This window comes from Notothenia rossii (genome assembly GCF_949606895.1).
Source record: "Notothenia rossii genome assembly, chromosome: 9".
Taxonomy (NCBI): Eukaryota; Metazoa; Chordata; class Actinopteri; order Perciformes; family Nototheniidae; genus Notothenia; species Notothenia rossii.
The window spans coordinates 52,852,546-52,870,006 of record NC_136907.1 but is presented as its reverse complement, the minus strand read 5'-3'; the positions used below and the strand labels follow the sequence as shown (position 1 = coordinate 52,870,006).

General features: G+C 40.7%; 1 protein-coding gene across 3 annotated transcripts in view; it reads right to left on the bottom strand.

The window, feature by feature from the left end:
* The window catches only part of LOC307018009 (3',5'-cyclic-AMP phosphodiesterase 4B-like), a 78,886-nt gene that overhangs the window by 43,484 nt on the left and 17,941 nt on the right, over nucleotides 1-17,461 (bottom strand). For 2 of the 3 annotated variants that reach the window (XM_079648032.1, XM_079648033.1), the window contains exons 2-3: nucleotides 14,407-14,558; nucleotides 2,486-2,733 (exon numbers count right to left, since the gene is read on the bottom strand). In XM_079648032.1, the coding sequence (XP_079504158.1) occupies nucleotides 2,486-2,733; nucleotides 14,407-14,448 (290 nt within the window). In that variant the 5' untranslated portion in view covers nucleotides 14,449-14,558. The remainder of the gene's footprint in view (nucleotides 1-2,485; nucleotides 2,734-14,406; nucleotides 14,559-17,461) is intronic. The other variant, XM_079648031.1, reaches the window with a different exon arrangement.

Genomic DNA, 17,461 nt, shown 5'->3' with positions numbered 1-17,461 from the left:
ACTAGCACAAGCTTTTGTACCCACCTGCTTCAAGACAACCACCATAGTCCCCCTCCGAAAGAAAAACAATGTGACCTGCCTAAATGACTATCGTCCTGTTGCACTCACCCCAATAGTGATGAGGTGTTTTGAGAAGATAGTCACAACTCACATCAGGAAGAACATTCCAGACACCTTGGACCCTCTGCAGTTTGCGTACCGTCAGAACCGGTCTACTGACGACGCAATCAACACCGTCATCCACACCACCCTCACACACTAAGAGGGCAAGGATACATGTGCAAGACTCCTCTTCATTGACTACAGCTCAGCCTTTAACACGGTCATCCCACACAAACTCTCTGCTAAGCTCCTCACCTTCGGACTGACACCTGCTCTCTGTAACTGGGTGCTGAACTTTCGGTCAGACAGACCCCAGTCAGTCAGAGTTGGCAACTGCACATCAGGCACTAAAATTGTAAGCACAGGGACCCCCCAGGGCTGCGTGCTGAGTCCCCTGCTGTACACCCTCTTCACACGCGACTGTGTGGCCTCCCAGAGCAACACCTGTATCGTCAAGTTCGCAGATGATACGACTGTCATTGGACTAATCACCGGTGGGGCTGAGGCAGCGTACAGAAGAGAGGTGGCGAACCTGGTGACCTGGTTTCAGCACAATAATCTCTCCCTGAATGTAGACAAGACCAAGGAGATGATTATTGATCTACGGAAGAAGAGGGTGCAGCACACACCATAGGTGAGACAGAGGTGGACATGGTTTAAAACCCTTAAATTCTTCGGAACCCACCTCAGCGAGGATCTCACCTGGTCTCACAATGCACAACAAAACATAAAAAATCCCAGCAGCGACTGTACTTCCTAAGGAGGCTGAAAAAATGTGGCATGCCATCCAAAATACTCAGCAACTTCTACAGATTTACAGTTGAGAGCGTCCTTATCAGCTCCATTACAGTCTGCTATGGAAACTGCACTGCTCAGGACAGGAAGGCACTCCACCGTGTGATAAAAACTGCACAGTACATCTCAGGAGCAGCCTTCCCCTCACTTCAGGACATTTACAAAACCAGGGTCACCAGGAGAGCACACAACATCATCAGGGACAGTACACCAGCACCCAGCACAGACTCAGGCACAGGAGTCTGAAATCCAGGACCACGAGACTGACAAACAGTTTCAATATTTTATACACTGTGAACCATGTGCTATACAACTATTTATATACTATTTAAATATATTTTAAACTGCTGCTACTTATGTGCCCTTTTATGCTGCTGTTGCCGTGTGCCAAACTTATTTTTTTTTTGTTCTCTAAATATTCATTTATTTTTATATTCCTGTATTTTACTTGCGTAGGGTGGACTAGCAAAGTAAGGTTTTCATTGTATGGTGTAACTGTCTGTTTACTGTGCATATGACAATAAATATCTTGAATCTCTCTTGAATCTTCAATGGTCGAGACGACCTGGTGAATTTCAAACAGCATCAGAATGGGGAAGAAGAGATTTAAGTGACTTTGAACGTGGCATGGTTGTTGGTGACAGACGGAGTGGTCTCAGTATTTCAGAAACTGCTGATCTGCTGGGATTTTCACTCACAACCATCTCTAGGGTTTACAGAGAATGTTCCAAAAAAGGGAAAATATCCAGTGAGCGGCAGTTCTCTGGGTAATAATGCCTTGTTGATGCCAGAGTTCAGAGGAGAATGGCCAGACTGGTTCAAGATGATAGAAAGGCAACAGTTACTCAAATAACCACTAGTTACAACCAAGGTATGCAGAAGACCATCTCTGAGTGCACAACACGTGGAACCTGAAGCAGATTGGCTACAGCAGCAGAAGACCACACATAGTACCACTCCTGTCAGCTAGGAACAGGAAACTGGGGCTACAATTCACACGGGCTCACCATACTGGAAAATAGAAGATTGGAAAAATGTTGCCTGGTCTGATGAGTCTCAATTTCTTACATTCGGACTGTAGGGTCAGAAAGAATTTGGCGTATACACCATGAAAGCATGGATCCATCCTGCCTTGTATCAACAGTTCAGGCTGGTGGTGTAATGGTGTGTGGGATATTTTTCTTGGCATACTTATAAATACATAATAATAATAATAATAATATATATATATAATATGTGAGAAATTGTTGTTTTCTTGAACCTTGATGTGAAGTAAAGATTTTTGATAAGCTTTGGGTATTGCAATTTCACACGTGTACAAAAGTAGCTTAATTCAACTGATGAGTGCTATGTGATGCAAGTAGCTCTTGGCCACTTTCAAAGTAGCTCTCAGACGAAGAAAGGTTGGAGACCCCTGATATAGAGCAATATCCTAAAAGTATTTAGATATAATGATAGGCCGTATTGATTGTAATCCGTCTCAGACAACAAATGAATTATATAATTACTATCTAGGATGACATTACATGAATATGAAATGCATGATACACATTGCATGATGATGGCTCTTTGGTTTCGGGAGCCTAACCTGTCGGGGTCGGCCTTTGTGATGTTGATGCGGGGCAGTGAGTAGATGGGCAGGCTTGTAGGTCTGCTGCGGGTCACTGGATCATCTTCAGGTGTCGGCGACCTCCCCCTGTCCCGCTCCATTTCTGCCTGTCGCCATGACAACGGTGGCAGCTGCAGGTTGCCAGAAAAGCGCCTCTGGACTTTGTACACATCCACCCCGAGTGTGTTGCCCGCAGAGATTTGTACCACAGGGGGCTCCGTATTCTCCTGAGCAAAGACATAATGACAATTTCACGGGTTATATCTCCATGAAATTAGCTCATATCATTCCCTCTGGAAGTCTGGATACAAGCTATGTGGTGGAGTAAACATGAAGAAAATATGGGTGAAATGTTGATGTGCTAATGACTATAGCAAAACAGGATTAAAAACAGAAACAAGGATTCTAAGAAACAGGAAATCACAGTAGGAATCAAGGGTAAAAGCCAAAAGTTTGAGCATAGAAAAGGAATTAAAGAAAAAACTAACAGTAATAAAAAATATAAAGGAAAAAATAAGTAGTTGAAAGGGGTCCTAATATGCTTTTTCAGGTTTTCCCTTTCCTGGAGTTATATAGGTCTTTGTGCATGTTAATGGTATGCAAATGCTAAAATTTCAAAGTGTGTGTGTGTGTGTGTGTGTGTGTGTGTGTGTGTGTGTGTGTGTGTGTGTGTGTGTGTGTGGGGGGGGAGTATGTGGGAGAGAAAATCCCACACACTCCCCCCCCCTGCCTGAAACTCCTTCGTTTTCTTATATAGTGACATCACTATGAAACACTTGCGCTTCTATTGGCTAGTGCTCTGACATAACACGCTATCACTATCAAAACAGAGCTGGACAGCTAACCCATCAGAACAGACTGCTGGTTTCAGACAGAGGGTGAAAAGAGGTGCTGCAGCACAGGCAGTATGAGAGAAATATAAAATCTTTTTGAACATTAGAGCATGGAAACATGTCACAGTAGAGGGACTAAATACAAATATAAACCTGAAAATGAACTTAATATGTCATCTTCAAAAAGAGAGATTTACCAGGCCATTTAGCACAACAACATGATTGTACTACAGCGACTCAAAGATGTACAAACTAAACAATCTGCCTGTCCTGCAAATATTCATGATTTAGTATAGTGCCATACTGTATACTGTATGGTCTACATTAAGGTTTCGATGCTCTTTACTATCTACAAATTAACCGTTTCATCAAAGCCTATTTCAGAGCAGGCCCATGACACCTGAACTACAGAGTGACACTTTATAGTTGTAAATAGTGTGTTTAATGTGTCTGCTGGAGTGTGAAGGTTCCAGTAAGGAACTGTAGATGCTTCACTGTAACGATTGGTTGTAAACAAGCCAGTTGACTCAGGAAACAGAGGCGGGCTGCCAGAGCTCATTCTGCATTCATCACACTCCACTTTATGTGCATCATGCACAAGAGTAAATGAATCCTGCCGGCAGTTTTCAAATGAAAACCGAGATGTGGAGGCACGATGTGGCCCAGGGGGAAATGGAGGTTAGAGGAATTCCTAGAACCATGCTCTATTAATGAGAAAACGTTTGTTTATTAATGTGGTGCAAGAGACGAGAAAATGGAAAGAGTGGGTAAGAAAGAAGGTTGAGAGCGAGTGAGTCTGTGAGGTGAAAGCGAGTCAGACTTCATTGTCATCAGGGCTGACAGCTCATCATGATTAGACAAGAATGAGCTACAATCAAACTAATTCACTTGATTGTCAGTATTTACCTAAAACAGGGTATATACAGGAATCCTGAAGTCAAATGTAATACCTTTTAGGATCTTTTTTAAGACCCTTTTCATACATTTTAAGACCTCATCGCAACTTCGAGTTCTAACCGGTTACATTGGCGAAACACTTTACCTCACATTTACTATATTTAATGTAAGATAGCACAACTAAACAGAGTGCAGACAGACGACTGAAGCCTCCTCTCCACATGAACTTCAACCTCTCTGTGAAGGTCAGGTTTAATGCAGTATGCTGCTTTTTTGCTTCTGTAGACTCTGTGCTCTTTCATTCCAGTAAAACTCCTCAGAAACCATTAGAAACCAGTATTTGACCAATAAACAAAACAATTGACAAAACTTTGAACTATGAAATATGTTAAACTTTGGTGAGCTTCAGCGGGGTAATGCCATATAGGAGCTCCCTCACAAATACCCAGGGGTTAAAATGGGCCGGGGCTGTCCGGGGCTAAGCCCCGGCACATAGGGCGATGCTCTGACGTTTACAAAAAACGATATATATTTTAAAACTTTTCTCGTTCTTAATATAGACTATATTTAGTCCTCACACATTTGTCATACGTTTACAAAAAACGATATACTGTACGTATATCTTAAGACTTTTCTGGTTCTTAATATAGACTACTGTATATTTAGGGTCCATTTATGTTGAATTTACTTTAAAATAGCAGACCTCTGTGACCGGATATAGTTTGGCTTAGTGAACATGTGTCCCTTCCTTGGAGGAGCAGCATCGCCCGGACTCCTCCGTGCAGAGAGTCTGCACTGCAGCGGTGTGTGTCAGCGAAGTGCAGTCAGGGGAGGCACGGATTGGCCATCGGGAGAGTCGGGACTTAAACGCCGAGGCTTTCTGGCTAGCACTAAGCATGTGGGACCGGACAGCTTTGATCCCCATCGACAGACTCTCGTGTATTAACAGTTCAGGTGGAGCAAGGCAACGAAAGTTAAAATAAGAAGCAGCATTTTATGGCGCGCATGGGGCCGCCTTGAGGGGGTTTCCCTACATGTCGTTTCAGTAAATTAAAGGGTGTTTCATGTCGTCATTGCTGTGGACCTTCTTAATACCTTGGAAAATGCTGTTTAATACCCTTAATTTTCGCAAAATTGATTTATCAACTTTTAATACTTTTTAAGACCCCGCGGATACCCTGTAAAATCTGTGAAAAAGTTGCCAGTAGATAGTGTAGCCTGACCATTATTGGAGTTTTGAGGCCTATATAGTGGTGCATGAATGAGTCCTAAAATGCAGAAATTAGTTGGCATTTTATCACTTCTAGTTCCCTGTTCTCAAAGTTAACGTTTTTTTTAACACGTTTGTGTTTTGAAGCCTGAAATACAATTTGTGGCTGAAGAGATTTTCATGTTTTGTTCTACGATCCAGGACCCAGATGATGCAATCATAATGGTTAAAAGTTGAGTATGGAACTATGGACACTTCTAACAATCAACAGTTGCCATCTTGGCTACGTTACAGGGGCGGTGCATAGAGCTGTGATTGCTTCAGCCAACACAGCACTATACAAATATAAGTTGTACATGGGGATATTTTCCTATATTCGATACACGTACCACTATACTAGTGTTAAAAATCATCTTCCATTCATTGTATTTGTCTGATTGAGTAGTAGAAGGATTTGCTACAACATTTGCTAGTGCAAACAATTACATGGCTGGCTAGTTCTGGTAAGAGCATAGACTCTACGGTCAAAATAGACACACTGCACGTGCACAAGTGTTCACCTTCACAGTGCACAACATGGCAGTGTTCTAAGAGTATCCTACTAGAATTACATTTTACAAAAAAAATCAACTGATCTGTAATCTATTGTGTGATGATTTTCAAAGTCGGGTCCATGGCACTCTGCCAAAAGCTAAGTGAAATGTTTTTAGAATCATTATTTACATAACATTCCTTTTTGTGCCAAATCTCCTCCAGACATTCCTAAAATACCACATTCACTAGAATGTGCTGGACGTGAAGTCACAGTGGCCATGCTCGCCAAAATATGACAAGATAATCCATGAGTCCAAGTGAGTGTTTGTGCCTAATCTGAAGAAATTTGATTTATGTGTTCCTGAGAACTCGCGTTCACAAGAATTGGTCGAAGAGCCAAACCACCCAAAAACATAATTCCGATTGGGGGGGATGAAAACAAAAAGAGGGATAAGTAAAAAGGCATTAACCTAAGCGTGGTAAACAGTCACTTTGAAAACAGTCTTATTGAGGTGATGTGTATGGGGAAACTGTTACTCAGGTATATTTCCAAGCCAGCTGTCCTCTACCAATACAACGTCCTTTTAATTGCATCAAAAAATCAAAATGTCTCTTCAGAGAGGACAGATAGATCCTCTTTGAAAATGACAGTGTGTTGCCAGACCTCTGGGAGATGAAGGTCAAAAAGGAGAACTGCGGAAATTCTAATTAATGAGTGGGTGAGGTAAGACAGAGTGGCCTCACATGATGAAAGCCAACACTGATCTAATAAATCAAGACAGACAGAAAGTGGTGACCAACAGTAATCGCAGGGACTCAACAACAGTGGAGCAAAGAAGAAGCATGAATAGAGAGTGAACTTCTAAATGGGGAGCAGGGATGGTTGTTTTCTGAATGACAGAGTGAACAGTAGTGACAGTCAGAATCAGAAAGAGGCGTGTGTCTGTCTTCCTTTCCAGATTGCCTGTAAACACAGCTCTGCTGAGTCGCCTGCTCCTTCTAGGAAATGCAATTTGTCTGATTTATTGTGCCTCTCTTTATAAAGACAGATTTGTCCTCTCCCAGGGAAAAGGGTTAACATTAGATGTGGCAAAACGTGTCTCTGTTCCGACACCTGATCCGCTTACAATCACTCTTGTCAAACAAAGCAGAGAACTAAATAGTCTCTTGTTGATGCGTCACGGTGCCCGCGCTGCCAAATTTGTTGTCAATTGTAATCGATTGCACCTCTGACATCTCGACACGTAATCCCAGATTTCATTGATCCCACGTCAGTGATCGAAATGGCAGCAGGAGAGGGAATACTGCTGATTCACTTTGAGTGAAAGCCTGTGTGTAAGCCAGGATAAGGATACTTTTAGAAGTCAAAACAACTGTACATTTAGAAACCTATTCACCGGAACATGGTCATAAAGGGACGGGAAGAGATGAAAGGTACAAAGCCTGAGATAGAGTTAGTGTCAAACAGAGGTGGAGTGGGTGTTTTCACGATGAAGATGAAAGGCCTTTGTTGGCCGCTGAGTCCAAACAACTCCAGTGTTCTCTGGGAGGCTTCCAAAAAGCCTTTTTGAAGAAGGTGCTCTAAGTGAGGCAGCTTTAGGAGGGGAGCTCTAACAGCATGGATTGATGTGGTGTCTGTATAATTGAATCTGAGAGGAGTAAAAGAAGCAAAAAGGAGACCACTTAATTATTGAATCTCTATTGGAGTGTCGAGGAAAGGCAATCTTTAGAGAATCACATTTCTGAAAAAAATGTAATATATATATTCAACGTATTGTGTTGTTGCTAACATTTTGGACAATTTGTCCCACACTCTTTTAAAGCTGCCAGATGTTTTTTATCACACCTGGAGGAAAGCAGCAAAGGAAAAGGGGCTGAAGATGAAGCATCAAAGAGAGGTTGGAAACAGTAATGGAAGAGGCTAGCCCACACATACAAATATATGGTCAATTCATACTGTAGCACCTATGCTAGGTACATTTTGTATACTATAATGGTAAGAGAGTGTCTATAAAAAAAACGGTACTTCTAGTGGACGCGAAAACAGAATCTAATAAGAGTAAAAGAAACAAAAAGGAATAGACCACTTTAATTCTTCTGGTTGTATAAAATTGGAGTGTTGCAGACCTCATGCCTGTTTTTCAGGTTTCAGGCTAGAAAATGACATGCCCAGAACAAATGACTATATCTTCACCTCTAAAAGAGGTAAATTAATTATTTCTTCTCTCAAAGCAATGATAAACCTGTGAGTTGGATGTAGAAAAGTCAGAATCAATATAGATGTTTTTATTTTACTTATAGTGAAAACCACCCTTGAATGATGGGATAGTAGACAAAAAGCTTTAGGAATCCAAACTATAACATATAATAAGTACCCTGTATCAAGATTGATGCAAAACAAGTGAGATTTGACCTTTTTAGAGAGGTTTAGAAAGAAAAAAAACACCTCGGGGGTCATTTGGGTGACATCCTCGTGGATTCATCTTCTTATTATAGACACATGCATTTCCAAACATTTGGTCTACCTACGCTGTAAAATGTATTATCTCTTCGATTTACACACGGCATCTATTGCACGTCTGTCCATCCTGGGAGAGGGATCCCTCCTCTGTTGCTCTCCCTGAGGTTTCTCCCATTTTTCCCTTTAAACTGTGGGTTTTCTCTAGAAGTTTTTCCTTGTACGATGTGAGGGTCTAAGGACAGAGGGTGTCGTATTGTCATACTGATATTCTGTACAAACTGTGAAGTCCACTGAGACAAATGTAACATTTGTGATATTGGGCTATATAAATAAACATTGATTGATTGATTTTCTATACCTCTGGAACCCATCGGTCGATTTTGGTAATTGACACGCCCTTTGAACCGTTAGAGCCAATAGAATCGAGGGAAAGTTCATAAATCCATCTAAACATTACCAATGGTGAATGAGAGTGATGCCCAAAACCGGAAGCTGGGTTACAGCCGTCATACACTCTAAATGAAAACTACTCTTATTGACATAAATGTTCTGATTGATTATCAGTAATCATTTCAAAGCGACACAGAGACATTGGTTTTAGTTTTAATGCCATTGAACACAGCTTTTGATCAGAAAACAGCAAAGGTAAGACGTATTTGCCGTTTCGGCCCCGTAAAGTGAAGTTGTGTTTTGTCTTTGCTTGCCTTAGCTGCCGTGAGTTTTGGTCGCACAGTGATGAAACTTACACCATTGGAATCTGTGGAATCTCAGCTTACATATGAGTTTGTGCAGATTCGATGAAGTATAAAATATTGCTACCGTGAGTTATGTGCGAAGTGCGTTAGCAATCTTTCGCTTAGTGCTAATTCAGACGCTCAGCATTAGAGTTGTGTTTTGTTTCGGTAAAAATTGTTCATATCGTCAGTTAGCTGAGTTTCTTCCCGTTAAGTGGGTATAACACATTAATAGGTTGTTAAATGTTAAGAAGCCCTGAGACCGTTTCGTGAATATTGTTGTGGTTTGCCCCTGGGGGCGGGGGCATGGGGTTTAACAGGTTAAAGAATCACACATGACTTTTCTGCAAAATAAATAAAAAAGTAAATGTTGCTTGAAATGGCCGATATATTGAATGTATTCAATGTATTTCAGGGATGTATTGAGTTATCGCCAACATCGTGGACAATTTGTCCTGTCAATTAATTGAGATGTGCTGTGCTGTCTAAGACGCTGTCTTACTCCAGCCAGCACATGGTGCTGTTGCTTTTTGTTTTACTTCTTCTTTTGTTAGTAGCAGCCAATTGAAAAGACTTACATTGAAAAACGTCGCTGCGGATTTACTGCGGAGCGTATAAAGCAGACCCTTCACGCAATAGCACAGTGAACAGGTACACGAGGGGTAGTTAATCGATCGCAGATGGCGTTGTGCTCGCGGACTGATAAAAAAAGATTAAACCTAAATGGGTCGCGCTATATACTTTGGCGGACGTTAATATACCTGGGCGGCCCCGCCCAAGTAGAGTTATCTGTCTGCATAACAACAGTGAGGGCAGAACATGTGCCTTTTCACACTTCTGAAAATATGGTAAAACCAGAACCTACGCTGTGTATATTTTGAACTCGGGTATTACCTTCTGGCGGACGTGGACACATCAATTATTTAACAGAAAAACCTAAAAGAAATAAAAGAAATGAATTACATGTTGATGTTTTTTTAAACTGCAAACCGTATTTGAGAGTAGGGCTGCAACAAACGACTAATTTGAAAATCGATTAATCCATCGATTAATTAAACAATTAATCGACAATTCGGACGATTACTGTATGCCTTGCACAATTTCTCAAACGCTCTTATTTAGCAGTCAACTTTTAGATTTAGCTTGAGGTTGTTTTAGGCATGTGGAAACTAACAATGAAGACAATAAAGATGAATACTTGATTCAAAAATAAATATTAAATTAACTTAACACATTTTGAACAAAATTAACATTGCTTTTTATTTAAATTGAATAAATAATATTTCACATCAAAAGAAACAACAATGTTTTAACAAATCGTATTAAATAATCTGATGACAGAAGTGTAAACAGAATAGCTGAAACTTTAACAAAATAAATAACTCAGTTACCTCTAATCATTAACCCATGTTTGTATAATGTAGTTAACTCCGTGTGTTGCTGCTAGCATACATAACACCTGACGTGGAAACGTTACTCGTGGATGGGGCTACAGAGCTGCTAGAAAGACAGTCGAACCCGGTGCATTCCTCCGTCTGAATGTGGTGCACTTTTGCTAAATGTTTAGACAAATTGCTCGAGTTACCGCCTTACATGCTAAACTCTTATTGCACTTTTGGCAACGAGCATTGTCCACATCGAGACGGGTAAAGTTTAACCACACCTTGGAGCGCGTTCTCTCCGCCATCTCCTCAGTGTGTTGCTGCATGTAGCAGCCGCGTGTGTGTAAACTGCCCCGCCCCCTCAAACACAGACGGGGGAGAGAGATCTCGTCTGATCGAAAATACATCATAGACGCATTTGTTTGTCTTTTTGCATATTAGAAACGAGTTGGTGACACTAAGACTGCAATATAATGTTTTTGTAGCAATAATACGTGACATATTTTTTAAATGTCTCCAGTACTGATAAAAACACCAATAACGTTGAAGCTTAACGGCGCAAACACACGTGATGACGTCACCAACGAATCGACGACTGAATTAGTTGGCAACTAATTTGGTAATGGATTACTTGTTGAACCCCAATTTGAGAGAAGAGTTCATTTTCAAATTGTATGAATCTTTAAATGTCAGCTAATAAAAAGTGTATATTTAGTTACAAATATGGATCGAAGTAGAATATTACACAAGATGAAAAAATTGATATGTTATTATTGGAAATTGTTACATCTGGTCTTATTTCAATATCACTTTATTAATGACTGTGACCATTTCAGAGACATTTATGTATGTGTTTAAGTGATAGAGTGTGTGATGGAGAGGTGAAGGTAAGGTGGACTACTGCAGGTCCTGTGTTTCTAAATTATTATTAATAATTAATATTGTTATTAGGGTTATACCATTCGATACAGCCCTATCCGCCACACCACACTATTCAAGCAAAGGAAACGCTATGGACAAATAAAGAGAAAGGCAGTGGAAGCATGAGAGCGACGATAAAACTTGCAAAATCTGAAGGAGCACAAATGGACAGAAGGGCTATTTGAATGGGTTTCGTGTTCAGATATCAGCAATCTTCCCCTATTATGGTGGACTGCACCGTTAATTCAAGTTTTCATTCCGAAGTGAGAATCTGTCGTGCTTGAAAATGTGTCTGCCATTAGCTGAATCATTGTTGGTATGAACATTAACATAATCCTGATGTAAATGGCCATTATACTGAATTAAACTGAGTTTAAATGAAATATGAACACCATTATTCATTTTATTTTAGCATTACCTTAAACATTAAGTTACTAGCCTGGCATAAAGAGGAAATATTATGCTAATTTTCAAATGTTCATATTTGTATTCTGTGGCTCTACTGGGACATGTCTCCATGCTTTAATGTTCAAAAAGCTCTTTATTTTCCTCATACTGCCTGTGCCGCAGCACCTCTTTTCACCCTCTGTCTGAAACCAGCAGTCTGTTCTGATGGGTTAGCTGTCCGGCCTGTTAACCTATCAAGTCCAATGTGTTAGAGCGCTAGCCAATAGAACTCGTGTTGTCACTATGCTACTGAAGTAAACGAAGGAGTCCAATCGATGTGTTTCAGAACGGGGGGGGGGGGGGGGGGTGTTTATTTGCATGACCATTAACATGCACATACATTTATTACACACTACAGGAAATGGAAAAACCTAAAAAAGCATAATAGCGCCCCTTTAAACTGTAGAAGGGGTTTTGTGTGGTGATGGAGGCCAGTCACAGCAGGAACACTTCCTTCGTCCAGGATGCAGCTCTGCCTCTAAAGGTCCTGTTGGACACTGTAAGTGATGTGGCCTGTCTGCCTAGTCATAAACACCGGTGACGTGGAGGCTAAACAGATGGGCCTCTCCGTCAGATCTCTGTTCTTCCCCCCGCTTTTCCAAATTTCTACTCAGGGTGTCCTGGTGTGAACCATCCTTTAACACCTTTCCTCCTCTCCTCTACCTCCGTCTAAACTCTTCATCCCTCGTCAACTCAGCCTCTCAGACATCTCCCTAACTCTCTCTTTGGCGCACACACACGTGCACTGTCCTTCACCTCCCTGTCCCAACAGACACCACTCTCGATCTCTGCGTCGTGTCCTGCTGTAAAGAGGTCTGTTGTGTACAGTACAGTCATCTGTTTCTGAGTCACCACCAAGTGGACATCCTGCAGCTTTCTAACTTAGTGTATTCCCAACAGAGTAGAGCAGGAATGAGTCCTCAAACCAGAAAATGGTTTAGCAATTTAGGTTCCCTCGTCTAAAAGTCAATGATTTTTGTAAACGTGTTTGGTGGTTAGATGCCTGAAATAAGGTCTGTGGTTAAAACAAGCTGAAGAGATATTAGCCTGTTGTACTGTGACATAAAACTTCTCAGAGAATTACCCCACTTCTAATGTACAAAGCTTTTAGGTGTAAAACTTTTTTTTTTAAAACGCAGTTGCTAACAAGGGGCTTAATGAGACTACTTAACGTCCTCACGCCAAACATTAGCCGCCGTTAGCTTAGCGGTGGTGTTTGGCAAGCACTGTTTATAGCAGGGGTGAGGAACCTCCCGTATACGGGCCGCGAGACCATTTTATACGGCCCTCGAGGTAATTTATAAACACACGAAAAAAGAAAACAAATTAAAGAAATCTAGAACGCAAAAGAATTAAACAAGCGAGTGCCTGTTTTTCCTGGCTAAGGACAGGTTCCTTGAACACAACACGAGCGTAACGTGTCATCACGTGGTGTAGTGCTGACGGAGAGCACCGGAACACCGCTCCAGCACTTCAAAAATTGCAGTACACATAAGGAGCCGTACACATGCCGCAGTTTTTTGCGTGGCTGTGTCTTTAGTTGTAAGCCCAGTGGCAATTTGCTCATCTGTCATACTGATCATAAAATAACGCCATCGAAAATAATATGCTACATTACAGTACAACTACTTCTGGGTCTTTGTGTGTCACTCAAGCTCGGCTGTGTGCGTGTGTGGCACGAGCGCATTTTGTTTGAGCGAGAGAGAGAGAGAGAGAGAGAGAGAGAGAGAGAGAGAGAGAGAGAGAGAGAGAGAGAGAGAGAGAGAGAGAGAGAGAGAGAGAGAGAGAGAGAGAGAGAGAGAGAGAGAGAGCGGTACTGGGGAATGTTGTTATTAGGATCTGGTTAGCTAGCTAAGCTAACAAATATAAGGAGCTGTTTCTACAAACAGGTGGAAGAGAGCTCTCTGCTGACAGACTGAGAGGCTGATAACCTCAGCTCAGTCAGGTTAAGGCACACCTTGATATGATCATTATAAAAAAATAAGAGAATAAAGGAAAAACAGGTATAAAATACTATATGACAGTAAAAAAAGTTGTTAATAAACAAGAATACAGTTTAAAAAGGGGAGTGATTTGTAAAATATCCATAAAGAAAAAGAAAATCTGTTTACAGTTCTGTTTCATATGGGAGATGTATCTATAGATCTCTTAATTTTGTGCTCAACGTGCACCAGATTGATGCTTTTAACTTCAACATTTAAAAAACAATCTTGTCTTTGCCACAGATTTAATTTTCTGCAATATTACAAAATCCAATAAAAAAATGCCATTGACTTTTAGTAGAGGGGGCCCTTGCTCACTTTGTCCTAGTTCGGCAGGACATCTTGAGGCTACACAATGTACAACTGTGCAAACTGCAGGATTAGGCTGTAAACTTTAGAGGTGAGTTTCAGATAGAAACCAATTGGGAGTAGCTGTGTAACGAATGAATAGATGGATTAATGTTCGCTCAGATGGACGGTTGGGGGAATCAATACTCACATCGCCTGGTGTAACCCCCTGTGCACTACTGCTTTTCTTCATGCTGAGGGATGTTCAGCCACACTATCGCTCTCTCTCCCAGTCTTTGATCCTCTCTCGGAAAAAGCAGCTCCTTCCTGCTCCTCCTGGTCTGGCCAGCCTCAACAGTACGCCTGCACATGGAAGGCAGAGGGGAAGGGGAGGGCAACGATAAAAGTAACCGCTTTTAAAAAGTTATCCTGCCTCCCTCACAGTGGATACCTTTTCTGTAGTCTTTGGGACATCACAACTGTATTGCATGTCTGCAAAAGCCAATGGCGAGCCGTGACTTTTATACCTAGGCCCCCCCCCCCTTCCCTCGAAAAAAGAAGAGTTATTACGTGACAGCGTATACTTCAGCGGAATATCAAAACAGCGGCCCGGGGTGCAAAGCGCATAAATGACAGCGACCCTCTACCACACAAAACACCATTTACTGTATATAAACACCTATCATGACAGGGTACCCACAGCCAAGTAACAATTCAAAATGAATTAAGTCGGCACGGCGGCCCACATTGAAAATGACTTAGGCCTACCTTTGATGACCAAATCACTTAAACACAAAGTCCCTCCTCCTGTCCTTTTGGATGAAGTACTTGATGGCGGGGTCATGCAGCTGATCCTTTGCCACTCCAGTTTATCATTGTAACTCAATCTTGAAAATGACTAATCATTTTGCAACGATGTCATCACTATCACTGAAGTGAGCCATCATGAACAAACTTCCCGATTGTTTTATTTTCCCGTTTCAGTTCACTAGTGGCTTTATTTTTAGTTTTGAGAAGTAGAAAATGAAAATCATCCCGTTTTTTAAGTTTAGTTAATCCCTTCTTGACTATGATAAAGAAAAACGCCTTGTATTTCAATTTTTATTTTTTCAATTTTAAAACGAAAATTAAATATCCAGTCCTTTTTTGTTTTTGAATATCATTTAGAGAAAAGAAAATCCAATGACCAAAACATACGCTGACCATCTCGTCGACCCAAACTGAACTGGAAATTGAGCCGCCACAGTTGTTCTGGAAAAAAATTCAGTTTGTTCCCTTTTACTCTACACCGACTGCTTACTGTAAAAAACAAATGTTGTCTCAATGAATGCTATTGCTTTTAAATTCCCATTTAAAAACAGTGGGTCAAAGTTGACATACATTACATAAGATTATACAAATTTCTAGGAATAGAGTACATTTACCTGTGTAGCAATGTGTTGCATGTTGCACTATAAAAAAGACAAAATCTGTGCCACAAAGTGACATTCATGAAAAACACATGCATGTGTGAGAGATTTTTACACCTGAATGGATAATTTTGCATGTCATTGCTCAAACGATTAAATATTCCTTAATAGTGAATGACAATTTGATCAGCAAGCTATGTGAAGGTGGTTAATGTTGCCATTTTCAAACTTTTTACACATGTGCCAAAACGTGCCATTTGCTTGAATGAATGAGAGATGCAAATCTGCTCTGAACAACACTAATTGTTCAGAGCTTAATGTTTTGAAAAATTAATTCATGAGTCATGCTAGAGTAAATTAGAAAAACTAATACTCCACAGTCACAGCTCAGTTGGAACAAAAACACATTGATATTTGGCAGTGATGTTAAATATTTCATTTGTAATAAATGTGCTGAAAACAAGCAATAACTAGAAAACACTACTTTAACCTTGGTATGTTTACCTGCTTAAAATACACTGTTAGAATGGGTCTTAGAATAAATGTTATGTGATGTGAGCATGGTGTGTGTGCCTGAAGGTCTTCTAGTCCAGTCCTGTCCGTCAGCCTGATTTGAATGCAGTGACTGTACACTCATCAATAATAGAAAGACCACAGCTGGTGGAAAACCACCAAAAGGCAGACATGACTCGTCTTTGTGGCAGATATTAATCTATATTTTCCATGTTAAATTGATAAACCCCCCTTTCTATGTTCCTTTGAAATCACCCCTTAATTAACAGTCCGTTTCTTAACGTCAGTGTAGTGTTGTGACTCAATGTGCATACTTTTGGAATTCCTTTTTCTTCTTTTGAGTGCATTAGTGTTTCATGATGAGAAGTATTGCAAAATGCACTATTAGTACCCAGATGGAGCACTCATAGCGGAAACTTTTTGCACTTACAGTATGGGCCACTATTTTGGCTACGTAACACAATTGTGGGGGCTGTGATTAACAGCAACTACTAATAAATATAACAACGCTATAAAAAAGATGTATTACGGTTTTTTCTTCAGTATTTGTTAAATGTACAACTATACTGTAGAAAATAAGTCAACGTTCATTGTATTTGGTTAATTAAGCAATCTGTAAGGGCTTGCTACTCGCCAGTTAGCTAGCTAAATACACAGCCACTATTTGCTATTTAAAGAGGCAATATTATTCTCTTTGGCATTTTCCTTTTCCTGTAGTGTGTTGTATAGGTTTTGTGCATGTACAGTATTTCCACTACAAGGCCTCGCTTGGCCTCGCTCGGTATGGTTAGGCCTCGTTAGGACTGGCTCACTTTATGGCGCATGTCCATCACAGTTTAGGAACTGGGGTAGTATCTATAGTAACGCAGTGTAGGCGGAGCCGTGACGTCATCTTCAATGAGAGCCCTAGAAAAACAACACAGCCGTTAGCTGTTAGCACTCACAGCTCACAGCTCCTCATATCTGTTCAGAAACTAGACAAAAGTTAAACAAGTACAAACCACAGACTGTCTGTGTCATGGCGAATACAGTCGCTGGTTTATTTATGTCTCTATAGGCCGTTGTTGTGAGTGTGGCCGGTCGGAGCATTTACAACGTTAGCTTAGCCCAGGGGTCTGCAACCTTTTTGACCAAAAGAGCCATTTTGCTCCTTTTTCCCCAAACATTTTTTGTCTGGAGCCGCAAAACATATTTCATAGCTTGATAGCTAAGTTGTATTTGTTGTTATATCAGACAAAAACTACAGTTTTTTTGCATTTATTAGGCTATTTATTACATTATATAAAACTGTTAACCTCTAATAAGAAACAAAGAACTCCTATAAGGAGAATTACAAATAATACA